This window comes from Molothrus aeneus, chromosome 2 (assembly GCF_037042795.1).
Source record: "Molothrus aeneus isolate 106 chromosome 2, BPBGC_Maene_1.0, whole genome shotgun sequence".
Classification (NCBI taxonomy): domain Eukaryota; kingdom Metazoa; phylum Chordata; class Aves; order Passeriformes; family Icteridae; genus Molothrus; species Molothrus aeneus.
In genome coordinates, this window is record NC_089647.1 from 86,201,205 (window position 1) to 86,216,497 (window position 15,293).

General features: G+C 41.6%; 1 protein-coding gene across 1 annotated transcript in view; it reads right to left on the reverse strand.

Annotated features, from left to right (window-relative positions):
* Positions 1 to 7,566: 7,566 nt before the first annotated feature.
* The window catches only part of AFF3 (ALF transcription elongation factor 3), a 318,235-nt gene continuing 310,508 nt past the window's right edge, over positions 7,567 to 15,293 (reverse strand). The window contains exons 19-22 of the mRNA XM_066571787.1: positions 13,440 to 13,533; positions 9,422 to 9,471; positions 9,077 to 9,291; positions 7,567 to 7,688 (exon numbers count right to left, since the gene is read on the reverse strand). Coding sequence (XP_066427884.1) covers positions 7,567 to 7,688; positions 9,077 to 9,291; positions 9,422 to 9,471; positions 13,440 to 13,533 — 481 coding nt within the window. The remainder of the gene's footprint in view (positions 7,689 to 9,076; positions 9,292 to 9,421; positions 9,472 to 13,439; positions 13,534 to 15,293) is intronic.

Here is a 15,293-nt window from a genome sequence, read left to right on the forward strand (position 1 = left end):
AAATAATGAGAGAAGGTGGATGCCAGTCCCACAGATGGGGTGGGAATGAGAAGAAAGCAGGAAGGTCCTGAACTGCTTGGAGAGCTCTGCATTGCCTTTCACCTTTTTCCTGTGACCAGTTTCTACTCTCCCTCGTCCTGCATGTCACAAGCCAGGAGATGGAGTTGAAGAAGAAAACGTCTAGAACTGCAGGAAGGAACCTCGACATCCAGAGGGACCTTGTGAGAGAGAGGACCCTCATGTGAACCCCATGAGGCCCATCAAGGATAATTTCATGGTCCTGTCCCTGTGTTTGTCCAAGCCCCAGTATCAATACAGATGAGGGATGCACTGATTGAGAGCAGTCCTGCTGAGAAGGACCTGGGGGTGCTGGTGGATGAGAGGCTGGACATGAGCCAGAAACATGTCCTTGCAACCCAGAAAGCTAAAAAAGCATGACCAGCTGGTGGAGGGAGGTGATTCTCCCCTCTACTCTGATGTTGTGAGACAGCACCTGGAGTGCAGTGTCCAGCTCTGGGGTTTCTGGTACAGGAAGGGCATGGACCTGATGGAGCCGGTCCAGGGGAGGCCATGAAGATGGTCAGAGGGATGGAGCACATCTCCTATGAAAGACAGGCTGTGAGAGCTGGGGTTCACCCTGGAGAAGAGAAGGTTCTGGGGAGATCTTACAGTGACTGTTGTCCTTTTGGACAAAAAGGGGATTTATAAGAAAGATGGAGAAAGACTTTACTAGGGCCTGTAGTAACAGGACAAGGGGAAACAGTTTTCAACTGAAAGAGAGTAAATTTAGATTGGACCTAAGGAAGAAATTCTTTACTCTGAGTGTGGTGAGAGATAGGAACAGGTTGCCCTGAGAAGCTGTGGATGCCCCATCCCTGGAAATGTTCAAGGCCAGACTAGATGAGGCTTTGAGCAACCTGGTCTAGTGAAAGGTGTCCCTGCCCACTGCAGTGGAGTTGGAACTAGATGATCTTCAAGGTCCCTTCCAACCTGAACCTTTCTATGATTCTATGATAAATCTAAACTGCAAAGGAAAATATAATTTTTTTAAATAGAGGTGTATTCCAAAATAGGAGTGAGAAAAAGAATAAGAAGGGCCTGTCCTTTGGTAAATGTTATCTATGTCTAGCTGGTTCCTTCAGGAAATGTTTTCTTTCAAGTCTGTTGACAGGGTAAGAATTCCACATATAAGAATGCCACATGGAGGAGAAAAGGATAACTACTTCTAAGAAAGAACTTGTTAGTGTTGACTGAATAACATGAACCACATTAGAAACATTTTGTTGAATTGACCAGTGTTCAGTCCTTGGTGAAGTGCTTTATTGATAACTTCTAGGGGTAATGTGTCAGAACAGAGCTGGAAGTCTGCCCTGGGGATACTGTCTAACAATGGTGTGATTTGGGAAGGTCACTCCCACATAGAGTGGGAGAACACTGTGCTCCCAACCAGTCTCTGACTTCCCACTTTGGTTACTGGTAATGGGCATCAAAATCAGATATATATTTCAGACATAATCAGACTTTTTTAAAAAAAAAGCATTTTAACAAATGCTTTGTTAAGCAACTAGTTCTCTGCAATGCACCATGCTAAAAGAAAATTTCCATTGATCTGAAGTTATGTGAAGCTGGATTTGGATTAATGAATTATTTGAACACTTGAGGCTGTTTTGAGGAACATACTTTGTACAAATTTCTTTTGCAGATATACAAAGTAACTGAAAGACATAAAAAGATTTTAAACTCTTAGGATGGCCATGCAGCACTTTGTTAATCTATGCTGTTTGTCCCATTATGTACTGTTGTGATTCTTGCTCTCTGCCAGGATCAAAGTCATAGATACTCTGGGAATGGCAATTTCACCTAGACTGTGACACCCCTTGGCTCTAAGCACAAGTTTTATACACTCTGGTGCTTGTACCAAGAGCTTATATAGTATTTAAGGATTTTGTGGGTCTTGTAGCTCTGGACTCAGGGGTGAAATTCATCCAGTGTACTTAGCAGTTTTTTCCATAGCTCTTCAACAGCACTTTCCTTCTGAGGATACAAAGTGATTTGCAAACATTAATTAATTCTCATAAAGCCCTATGAGGCAGATAAATGTTAAGTATCCCTGTGTTAGTACATATGAGAAACATGAGACCTGACTGCCTTATCATTCATGCTGTTCACTGTATTTGCTCCCAGAAATGACTAAGTGCCATGGGACAGAGGAAATCCCTTTTTCCACCACCCCCAGTTCTGTTGTTTTCCTTGGACCTTCTGGAATCCTCTGAGAGCAGCAGGGACAAGGCTGGGCTTCAAGCTGCAGTGTGTGAAATTCAAGCTACACAAATTGCAAAAGTGAAGGAGCTTTGGTGTATTTGTTGCTGGTTTTGGGGGCAAAAGCCAGGCCCTTTATGCAACCTGTGAGTTACTTGCTCCGTGTTCCACCACCCCATTGGAAAGGTAGCTTGGGCTGCCAAAGTATGAAACACCTCTGAAAGTCAAGCATACTTATGGGCTACCAAGAGCAACAGGACTAGACAGCAAGTGGAGGCAGAGGAATTACTTGAAGAAATAGCCCGAGCTGGATCTCACCCATCTCACTGAAGATAACCATAGCCTTTCGAAAGACCAATGGATGCTCTAAATCTTAGTGTTTTCCTCCCTGTAGCTTTAGTCAGCTTAGCACAAACAGGACCTAAAGTGACTTTCCCAGTTTGTTAATTAACCTTAAGAGCAATTTACAGCTTGGGGCCAGTGATGCTGGAAATGGAAGCTTGGCCTTTTTGAGGGCAAATGGCAGGTTTGTGAGAGATGGTAAAATAGCTAACTTTTCATGCTAACAATATTGGCTCAGAGACATAGTTCCACATTTTTTGAGACATACCAGACATAAGATCATCCAAATGCTTTTCTGAGTGCATTCTGACAAATTTATCTATGGTTACATGCCTTCCCAGGCCTTGGTGCACAGCACATAACCTAATGTAACAGTTCTAATTATGATACTGATCAGACCAACCAGGCATTTTTAAGACATGAAAACTAGACTAATTCTTTAGTTTCAAACACAGTGAGGTCAAATATGTGATGTAAATGATAAAAAAAGATAACAAAATGAGAGGCATGTTAGGTCTGTGCCAGGCAGACTTCTGTTGTTACCTTAACAAGTCTGTATACTTCAGGCATTGTTTGTATTTCTATTGTGCCAGAAGATTTTATTCTTTAGTTTGAGGATTCTTGCTGTATGGGGGAGGGAAATGTTGCCATTGCTGTGGACAAGAAACATTTCTTTCTGACATATTAAGCATTAAGAGGATTATGTAAAGACAAGGCATATTGCAGAAGGAGATGTTCTTAATATAGCTTTTACCATGAACCCACGACCTGCCAAGAATTTAGGAGAGTTAAAAAACCTATTGCTTTGACAATCTTTTAATTTTAAAAAAATCGTCTTGTAAAAAGATCAAGGAATTCATCCACTGTTATTTACATAAAATTCAAACTTTCTTGCTTAAAATCATGAATCATTTAATGTCACATCTATGGGATATCTAGGCAGATGCCATTAATCCAAGTCATTTTGAAAATTCCAATTTCATTTGGATTAAAACCTACAACTAAGTCGGTGAATAGCATATACTGTACATGCATTAAGGCTGGTGACTACTAAAGTCTCTTGGGTAGATAAACTAAGTACAGATTAGCCAGGTCTAAGTGTATGTTCTCATCTGGGGCAGAAAAGATATCCTGACATTTCAGATTTGAAACAGTAGCCATGAAAAATGTTAGAACATTTGTATTACAAAAGAGATACTATGGCACAGTCCCAAAGGTGCATTTCATATAAATTAATTAGCTACACAAATTATTTTGACAACAGCTACTGCACTTCTTAGGTGATATGGCTGCTCGGTGATGAGTACTTGATGATCAATGGTAGGCACTAGTAATATCCTTCATGCTGAGTGACTTTTATTACTATTTAGATTTACAGTATATACATATGTGTTTGTATCTACACTTAGGGCTTGATCCTCTTAACCTCGTTTACCAAAGGTCTTCAGTTCACTATAATCTCTTCCTTTGGAGCTCTGTTATTTGAACAAAAGAAATAGGCAAACAAGGGGTTTGGGTATCCTGCCACATGACAGGAAGGATTATGCCTGTCTTTTGACCACACTTGAACCTCTGCATATGCTTTGTTCTTACCTGACAGTCATGCCACCATGCCATACTATAAAGGTTTAAGGCCAAGGGCTCTGTATGATCTTGCTGCCTGTGAGAATCCTATAGGCTGTTCTGGATTTGTCAAGCCCACCTGCAATACACAGTTCCTTTGCATCCATTCCCATTGCTGTATGAGCTCTTACTGATTCAGGAGCCTCTGTTTGTAAGCAGACTTCTTCCTCCAGGCATAATCCTTCTGGATTTGTACAGAATGACTTCTAACTTTTCCAAAATTGAACCTGAATGTTGCTATGACTAAAGAAGCCTGCATGTTCCTGGACTTTCACAGCAGATTAAAATAAGTCAGTGTGTTTCATGGAACTGCAAAAAAGGATAGCCTCCTATGGTCCCATCCAAAACACACAGAGCATCTTTGACCCACAGTGTGATATGCCTAAGACTATTCAGGTTCTTCAAGTGGTGCATATGCTTAACTGGACCAGACCTGAAGTCACATGCACTTTTGCAGACCAGTCCCTAAGAAGATGAAATTAAGTATTTGTTGTCACCGTGCCACATTCAGACATCCAATCAGCAGCAACCCGAGCAAACAGCCTGCACAGAAGAGTATTCTAAATAACCTTGCTAAAACAGTTTAGCTGCGAGAAACCCTATGGAAAGAAGGTCAAACCCTTTAATCCACTCATCCTGTTGCACCACCAGAAATTAAGGCTCAGTGTGCTCATCAGACAACACAGATGACACCAGCACAAAAACTAAAAATCAGTAAGATTTCCATGGAAGCAATAGGTATTTTAGCTGAGATAACTCAATATGAGAGCAATGTACAGGAAAGGACAATCATCTACAGAGATGCTTAGTACTTGGAAATGTTACAACAAAACACCATTAATTCTTGCATTTCTTTGAAGTTTCTTGACATATTATATCCGTACAAAGAGTTCATCATGATTAAGAAAAATATCCCAATCTTAGTAAAATAAACATGCTTCAAAGTTCCATATTTGAAACTCAAATGCCACATGTGCAATAAAACTAAACTCCATTTAAGGCAAGTAATATGTGTTACTTCTAAAATTTCTCAACATTAAATATCAGAAAGGGCTCCCAAACCCCCAAACTTATCTGAAGATAAACATCATAGGCACCGTCAAAGAAAACAGAAGCTAATCTAGCTGGAGTTTCACTTTCCTGATCTGAGGAGAAATCCTGCAGTACCTGTGGATGGCATTGAAGCAGCTGACAGAATCCGTTGCTACTAGTCTAGCAAATCCTGACAGACTTCCTTCCACGGCTGGAGATCAGGCAAGTGATAAACAGAAAGGCACCGATCGAGTTCTCCGCGATACTTGAGACGAAACAAATTGTGTTCCTTCTGGGGTGGGTGACAGCCAGGGCTAAGGGTGACAGCAGGACTCAGAGGTCACGTATTTTGTCATTTAAAGGCAAGTACATGTTCTCTCCTAAAGCCAGCCACTTTATAACACTCAAGTCTGTACTATGAGGTGGCCACAGCCACAGGCATTCTCCTGGGGGGAAGTATCTGAGCACCGATGGGCACAAAATTGTTGGCCCAGGATGGCTTGGGGCTGAGCAGTTCCTTAGTGGCTGCTTCAGAGAACACAGTGATTGCTGAATCTGAGCAATAGCTGGAGTTATGGTGAGAAAAATACAGCTATGTGGGGCTCAGTGTGCTCATAAGCCCACTCTTTACCATGGGGTACATGAAGTCTGTGCTACCAAAGACATTTGACTGAGAAATTGTGCCATATTGTTTGGTATCTTTTCTTCAAAATGCAGCTCTTCAAAAATGGGGGAGGGAAAAATAAAGGCAGCAAGTACCAATTGATCAACCATTTGTATCAGTGGCTACTTCTACTTGTATCTTCTATTGAAAGTGTGTTTTGTACTCACAATTTCTTAATATGTAAGCAAATTAGATTAGAAAATAACAGTAAAAGGGTTCAACTAATGCCTCAGACAAGAGCAGTCAATTGAAAGTTACTGGAGCTGCTGATTTGAGTAAAGGCAGCAAATCTGATTGCAAAAGAAAACATTTCCAATACAGAAAAAAAACCTAAATATGTGAAAACCACTGAAAATGAACAAAAATGCACTGAGTGCAAGCACAGTTGATATGAACTGGCCTTGACCTCATCTGACCCAAATTAAACTCTAATTATTGTGGGATTAATTCTCTGGCATGAAAAACACAGCCTGTCAACAAGAACTGAAAACATCCCATAAATCAAGAAACGCTAAAGCCTAGTTGAGGATTATGCATGAAGAGTGAGAGGATTATGATAGGAAACAGTTCTTAGCCTGATGAGCAGCAAACTCAGCTTCCCAGATAAAGGAAATTGCATGTAATGCTCCCATACAGCCTGGAAGAAAATGTTGCAAGCTTCTGCTAGATGAAAAAGATAACAGTATATGAAAGCGAAATCTGCAGGATGAAGCCTTCCCATGCAAAGCCAACAACTGTTATAAATATCTGTCTGTGTGTGTGTGTGCAGCCGAAATTAACACATTTTCCTTCCTAAGTGGATTACTGTTTGCCATATTTTTTCCTTATCTATTTACTGTCAGTAACAGAATGCAATTTTGCACCATCTCTTTTAAGTTCTTCCTACCAGCATATCTGTTTTTAGGCCTTCCTTTTGCTTGATACTGTAGGTCGCACTGTTGGTGAGGAGCTGAATGAGACATAAAGTTATTTAAAAAGACAGGAGATAAAGAAATGCATGCAATTTGTTGAAACTTATTGCACATGAAGGAATGCTGTCTTTCTCCAACTTAATGTGGACTACACACCTCCTCTCTGTGCTCCAGTGGAGAAGTAACAGGGAGATGGCACAATTAATATGGAAACTTCTGTGACGTGTCCGTGCTCACAGTAAAAATTCTCCACGTCTATGATTTGCCCTCATTCATTCCAGTTCAGGAAAGCCCTTGTGTATGTGCTTAAGCTCTGCTGAAGTCATCAGGCTTTCAGTACAAGCTTAAAGTTAAGAATCTATTGTGAGCTTTCCTGAATAGGGATCTGTGCTTATTGCACTTGGTTCAATCAACCCATAAGATTTTGGTTTCTGAGTTTTTCAATACAAGAATAGAAAGGGTATGTTTGTGCATTAAGATCAGTTCTTTATAGTATTTCTAGTGTATGAAAATGTTTGGAGAGTGATACAGAACAATTCATTCTGAAGAGACATCATTGTATATTGTACCTCTGTGCACATACATGTCTACACTCAGAAGAATTTTGCTCAGTATTGAAGAAATATTCACCTTTGTTTGGATCAATGCTGTAGCTGACTATTTCTGTAGCACAGTGTCCAGAATAACTGAATTATCCATGAAAGGGATACTGTCCATGTGAATGGCACACAGTCATTATGACAAGTGAGCACTATTCCGCACCCAGTGAAGTCCTTGTTGAGTGTACTGGACTAAATGCTCCATACTGCTGTGCAAGGTGATAGGTCCCATCAATGCATCCAAGTCATTAAAAAAATCTGCAGGGAAAAAAAAAGTGCAGGGATTCAGCATCAGAAGAGTGAATCTTTATTTGCTACTTGTCACTCTTTAACAGATTTTATTCTCTTGCAAATTGAGTCAGGCTGAACATTGCATGGGAATGAAAGTTTAGTGCTGGGGAGATTAATTTTAAAGCCCCGTGGTTCATGATGTTACAGGCTGATGCACAACAATTTTCTTTTTAACGAACAAAGCAGTGAGTTCTTCAGCTTTGCTTTTCATTAATTTCCATTGAGTCTTGATAAAGCAAACAGACTCTGGGCAAGATTTATTCTGAGACTGAGGACAAGTAGATCAAAAAGTCCACACACAAGTGTCCAATGACACATTTGTGATATGCTAGATATTTAAGCTACCATGACAGAGAAATAGAGGCCTGTACAACATGGCCAACCCAGCTTAAAGAGTAATTTGGCTAACTAGCCAGTCAGGACTTAGAATCACAGAATGCTTTGGGTCGGAAGGGACCTTTAAAGATCAGCCAGTTCCACCCCTGTGCCATGGATAGGGACAATTCTGTTGTCTACTCAGAGGCATGTAGTGCTCATTTGAGATGCTCTCAGGGAGTTGATACGTACAGCCTGGACTGGCAGATCTAACAGAGGATGTGCAGGAGAGTTCTGGAGTGGCAGTTTAGGTAAGGATACCTCAGTGAATTGTATCCCTGTCTCCCTTTCAGGGTGTACTAAACAGCACTCTGAACTGCTGTTTGCATTGAACTAAGCTCCATCAACTGCAATGGGAGATGAGCCCCCCAACTCATATCTACATACCTTCACTTAGGTGACCTTGTTTTCACTTGGATCTTGCCCATGTCCCTGCCTTAAATACACAAATTAGCCTGAAGACTAAGGAATACTTCACCATCAAGTCAGATGCTGAGGCATTTGCTCATGGAAACCAGTTCACCTGAGAGAAGTCTGCTGCAGTCACCTTGTTCCAATCTGTGTCTGCTACGGATGGGGGAGGGCTAGGGGCTGTTCATTCCTTCTGCAGAAAGGAGGTGTGCTCCTGCTTTTTGACTTGGTCTGGCTAAACACATCCCATGCAGCTCCATGACTTTGGGGGCAGGAAGATGTCTTAGCTCCCACAAACCTTCCTCTCTAGAATGCACAGATGGCAGGAAGTGCTACTTACAGCCAAGTCTGTGACCTGTCTGTCACAAGTGCTGACTCAGCTCTTCTGAGCAAGGCAGCTATCAAAATTGCCTTTTTGGGCTGTTTTGGAACAAACTAGGAGCAGACTGAAAAAAGAAATAATATCTGCAGTCCTACTTTGCAGACAGGTTTCATATCAAAGTAGTTATTTTCCTGATCCAAATCATGTGACAGTCTTCTAGAATAGTCCACTGCCTTGCCTTGCTCACCTCTGTTTTCCTTGGCCAGGTTGTCAGCCATCTCCCAGTAGTCATAGCTGTGCAGGATGCTGTTGGTGATGCTGACGTGGTTGGCGGCCATCTGATGAATGCGCTGCGGGATGCTGATGATAGGAGATGGGGAAGGGGCCCCCGTGCTCCCCTGGGATCCTACAGAACTGACTGGAGAAGGGCTAGGGGACATAGGTGATGGAGTTCCTGTGCTCCTAGAAACCAGTGTTAATGAAGTTATTTAAAAAGTGTTGGGATTAAACACAAAACAGTATCAGAACATACCACAGATAAAAATTCACAGTTTCCAACTGCCAATCTGATATAAGATTCTGTGCAACTTACTTTCCACTGGCACCCCAAGGAGATGGGTTCTGGGCAGCTTTTGATGAATTCTGGAAAGGAAAGAGTAATTCACAATGCATACAATTTATATAAGACTACAAAATGAAAAGAAAGAAATGTAAAGAAAGTGATGGAATTGCATCTCATGAAGTAATAAACCCAGTCAGCCTAGTCTGATGTTATGATGAAGCAGTGCTACAGAACAGACTTGAAACAGCCTTTTCAACACCCTGGCATAGGGACTGATTAGAAAAACATTAGGTGAAATGGAAACTTTTCACAGAAATCCTGGGAATTCAGAAAAAAAAAAGTGCTGCGGGACTCTTTGTAAAGTTTAGGCTGGAATTTCTTGTGATGAAGAAAATCAGAAAGATTTCCTCCCACTCTCCTCCCTCTAATGACAAATGTCATTCCCCTAGGACTTGCAAGATTGTGCAAATCTGCTCAGCCTGGCATCCACAGGGATGTGAATCTGAGGATCTGCAGCTCAGGTGGGTGTTTTAACCACTAGGCTCAAAAATCTTGCTCATGATTGCTCCTTGTGGAGCTGTTCCCCTTGGTCCAAACATGGCAGCATTCACAAGGTCAGAGAGACTGCCCATGTAGATTAGATTGGTGGTTTTCATAGCTGAAGGATTCCCCAGAGAACCCCAGAAGGGGCCATTTGATCATTTATTGGGGTCCCTTGTATGCCTGGAATCACTAAGACTCTCTCTGGTATACTGTGCTTACGCTAAAGAATTTCATTGCTTGAGGAGAGACCCCGCTACCTTGTGCAAGCACTGTATTTACAAAACAGGAGAAATTCAGGTGCCAGCAGTAATGGAGACTGGATAAATTATTTTATAATTTAAAAATTATTTTAGTAGTTAAAATTCCAGGAGCTGGAGGGAATTCAGTCACTGGTTCCTTACCATTTGACCTGGGGAAAAACTCCACCCCTCCCAAGTGACTGATTTAGTGCTTGGGCTGTGAGAAAGAAGTCTAAGAAACCAAGCTTTTCTAGTCCATTTCATCCATGGTCTCACATTCAGCAATGGCCAGCCTGATTTTTCAGAGGAAAGTAACCTCCTTGTGCTCTCTCCTGAAGCTGAACCTTCAGCTGAAGTAACTGTGTGCTGGAGAACAGCCCTCTCTTCTTGATATCCATGTGGGACCAGACAAAGTCCTGCAGCTTGAGATCTGTTTATGGATACTGTTTTAAATGCAAGGCTGTAGTGGTTGTAAACTGCAGGAGTTACAGGCAGTACCAGCAGTACAAAACCTCTTGGTCTCTCAGGGCTTAGGGAGGAAAATGATAAACAGGGGGCTTCAGATGTTTATGGATTTCAAGGCCAGGAGTAATCCTGCAGTGCACACAATCTGCAATGTCTATTTTCCACCAATCATGGCACTTCTGAAAGAATCCAAATTACTTTTAAAATGTATCTTATTTTATTCCTTCTAAAAAGGACAAATAGCCATATAGAAATTCTTCGACACTATTTATCTTCCTTATTGTTCTTCTTGTCCTGTTCTATGTCTATTGTCTATAATTAGAAAAAAAATGGTGTTTCACAGTTTCAAGATTGAATCTTCCTAACTTCAGTGCTATCTTTTGGATTCTGTTGGTCCAGAGCCAGCAAAACTGCATGTAATCTGCAAATTATCAGCTCTGTTTCCATGTACACAATGATCTCTTAACCCATTCAGCACCAAACTGGACAATCCCCTAAGCCTCTCTTTAAAAAACTTTGTTTTCTCAGTTTTAATGTGTCTTCTGAACTGCCTCTTGGGTTTCTACATCTTTTATGTGCACCCCAATACTGGCTGTATTTTAGCAGTGATGATGCCACTGTTGTGTGTACCCTGTCATTCTTCCTGCATTTTGACACTGGGTCTTCTATGTCCCAGGTACGTGACATGAAAAATAAGCTTTGGAGTGTCCCACAAGGGGCTCTTCCTTCTGAGGGTTTTTTTTTCTTTTTTTTTTTCCTTTTTTCCTTTTGACAGGCAAAGCTCAGGTGTGAAAAGATAAAAAGGGAAAATTTCTCATTTACCATCTTAAATAGAACTAACCTGGGAATCCTCAGCATTTGATCCTGCTCCAGAATAGATTATTTTTTTTCCCATTCTTTTCTGATGTCTCTCAGAACTACTTGTTTTCATCTTTATACTGTAATGGAATCTGAGTGCCTGTTGTTTACAGAGTTGGAAGCAGGAAAATTTGAAAATTGGAGTCAAGGATACTTCCACTGTATATGTAACCAACCTTTGCCTTACTGTACAACTTCCCACACACCTTTTTTCTCATGTTTTAGGTATATTGCTTCAGGTTCCTCTCAGTTCTGCACCAGAAGGGTGGGGGTAAGGATTCTAAAGAGTATAATGTTGTAAGGGATCTCTTATACCACTTTCCCTACTGCAACCCATTCTCCTGGTTTCTTTACTCTCATATGTGCCTGGCCCCTGAATATCTGGGCCTTCTTTCTAATTCTCTGCTGCATTTTTTTTCTATAGTGGAAATAAATCACCTAAAGGAGATTTAAATAGTATTTTTTTCTTTTCTAAAAGAAAAGTATGTCCAATTTTCCCTGCAAATGTGTGATTAAAAATCCTTCTCTGACTGATAATATATGAGGAAGTTCTTAATGCAGTCAGCATTTCATATCACTTGGTTTTGAAAGCTTTTAGATACCAAATATGAAAGGAGTGGAGCACTGGCTTGTTTTCCACTGAAAATTATAGCAAATGGATGATTTTTTCCACTTTTGCTTTTAAAGGTGAGAATACTTTCTAATGTGAAGCTATGCTGTCATTGTGTCAGCAGGAGCTCTGCAAAGAAACAAACTCTTCTTGGCTACAGTAGAGGGTAAGTCCATTTTATGTTTGCTGTGAAACAGTCTCTGTCTGGTAGCAGGAGATATTTTACATGGTTGAGAGCTGTTCTTAATACAGCTATTCTCTGAACTGGTCAAGAAAAATAAAGTACATCAATAGGCACATATTTCTTACCCCTGAAATCAATTAATTGTTAGAGAAACATAACATGTTGAATTATATACTGCTAAATTTTTGAAGCAATTACATTGACTTCAATTTCCATTTGACAATAACAGATCTGTCAATTCCCTTCACTTTTTTCGTGTGTTCAGAATTTGGTCATAAACATTCGTGCCTGTATTTGAATTTTTTTATTAGCAAAATGTCAAAGGATGGATGTTTTTCATTTCAAGATTCTTCTGTCCACAAAAAAACCCCAACTGATGAGCCCTGTGTTCAAAGACTAATGCCTCTTCAGGTTCCACAAAGCAGTTTGTCTTAAAACAATTGTATGTTCATTCTTCTTCTTTTTTTTAAATTTAGGAAGATAAAGGCTAATTTTTGTATTTGTACATCACATGCTGGATGGGTTGACTGCAAGAAGTTTCACTTTGTCAGAAATGAAAAATGGAAGCAGTAACAGGTGAAGCAAAGCAGGAAGGGGAAGCCAAGGGTGCCATGTCAAGTACGTGGCAGGTGGTCTGTCTGCCCTCTGATGCTTCTGTACAACTCCTGCTGAACTCAGTGTGGGCTCTCTGACAGTTCCCTGGGTAAGATGTCCCACTGCACTGTCCTACCTACTGATGCTGCTGAGTAGAAGGCCTGCATCTGAGGCTGATCTAGATCAAAGTCTTCAGCTCGTGGGAAGTGTAATCCTGAAGGGGATTACACAAAATCTTACAGCAAAATCTGCAAAACCTATGCACAACAGAGCTGGATAGCACTAAACAATGGACCAAGAATAACCTGAAAATACCTGTTTGTTAGTACAACAAATTTATCATGTGTTGTGAAAGGTCACAGTGTGTATTTTTCAAAGAGGGACCCTTGTGAAGATAACTGAACTACCTAGAGCTCAGATGTTGCCATGAGAGTCTATGGTAAAACATCACTGACTTCACCGGGGAAAAACTAATCCCAGCACAGCTACTGCTCTAGTAAGATGCTGTATCTCCTGTAAAAACATTGATCTACAGACATGCCATAAAAAATGCACCTTGAAATACTCAATAAGCGCTTTTGAATACTTGACTGCGTGGTCTCTCTTGAGCCGGAACATCCTCCAGTACAGAAGGGCCAGGCAGCGGTAACTGGAATATAAGGGAGAGCATAAAGTACAGGGTGAACAGAAATCCCACTGAATATCTTAAATCCTCAAACTAATACAGAGTGGAAGGCTGACAGCACCTTGCTTACAGTTTTTATCACCATTTGTTGGCAGTACTTCACACTTTGCCATGAGCAGAGCTAGGTACTACAGCCAGGGAAGGTCATGCTGACAAATGCTACCAGTGAGGTACTAAACAAACCATACTCAGAAGGGTCTGGGCTCCCAGGCCTTCATTCTGGCTTCAAGTCTGCACACTTCATCAAAAGCCTGTCTCATGAAAAGAGGCATCCTGGAACTCAACATACACATTTGTTTTTTGTATTTTTACTTGCATAAACAGCTTTTTGAGATATCTTATCTTGGGACTTTATTGCGATACCCTGGATATACTGAACTTGACTTATAGTGGATGTATTCTGTATACACCCAGTGGTCTCTTCCAGCAGCTGGAGATGGCTGGTATAAAGACAAACCTGGGATCTGGCACAGATTTCAGTGGACAAGCTTCTCTGTAGGAAACCAGAACAGAGATTGTATTAGAGCCTGGAGGCTATTCCCAGGCCACTTGCCTGATTTGGTCCCCAAAGGAAATCAGCAGTGGGTTGAAAAACTCAGTGTACTGTACTGGTACTGTCTGCCCCTGTGCTCCTCTTTAGTCTGCAGAGTGCCACACACCTTTAAAGCTACCTAATTAAATGAGAGTAATGGCTATTGACTACAGTTATGTACCACAATAGTCAGTATTCAGGACACATACACTTCTCTTTGCTAGTGGCTTTAGGTGTACCTGTCTATTTTCTGAATTGAGAATCACCACCACCTCTTCCCAGCAAGGTTTTTGGATTGAAAAAGTCTGAAAACTAGGGCACGTGTGAAAGTGCCCCACAGTAACGCTGCTTTTGAAGCAAAAACCCTGTGTGATTTGCTTTTCCTTTGGCAGCAGAGGCCTCGTTTTTAAAAGCAGTATTTAGTGTAGCAGCCAATCCGGAGCACCAGAAGGTGCCTTGAGTGTGAACGTGCAGAGTGTTCCCCATCTCCCCGCGGCCAAGGGCTGCCCACACCTCAGCGAACACCTCGAATTCGGACACTGTCTCTGAATAACCCCATCCCAGGCAGGGCTGCTGGAGCAGCCCGGCTCTGTCCGGAGCGCGGCGGCGCAGTCCCGGCCGCGGCCGCTGGAGGGCAGTGTCTCCCCGGGAGAGGCGGGCCGGGAGCGGCGGGCTGGCAGCCACCAGCATCGCTCTCCCTCTGTCACCTTCACAGGTACAGCACATATGCAAATGGTGTCAGCTCATCTGCTGGCTGGCAGACGGTGAGTTAAGATTGCCATTCATCGCCCGGAGAAGGCTCCGTCTGCTTTCCCTCGCGCTGACCTTTCTCCTGCTGGAACAGATGCAGCGGCTCCCTGAATTTGGATGTGCCTCCGCACGCACCGAAGCGCTCCGGCAGTTCTCAGCAAGCCTTTGTAATGTGGCTTTATATGTCCTTTTTTAACCGTTCTTTAGTCATTTTCCCACCTAAGCATTTTTAAAGCAATCGCCACTAATGCATTCTGTGGGCCTCCCAATGGAACAGAAAACCAGTGACAGAGAAAGGGCATTAAAAAAAAAAATCTCTGAATATTTTGTTCCTTTTTATACAAATGATTAATTAGGACTCTTTCTTTATGGAGCTAAAGATGCATTTAATTTGGATTTTTAACAGATGGTTAATAGATGTTAAAAACACACTTGCTGATTG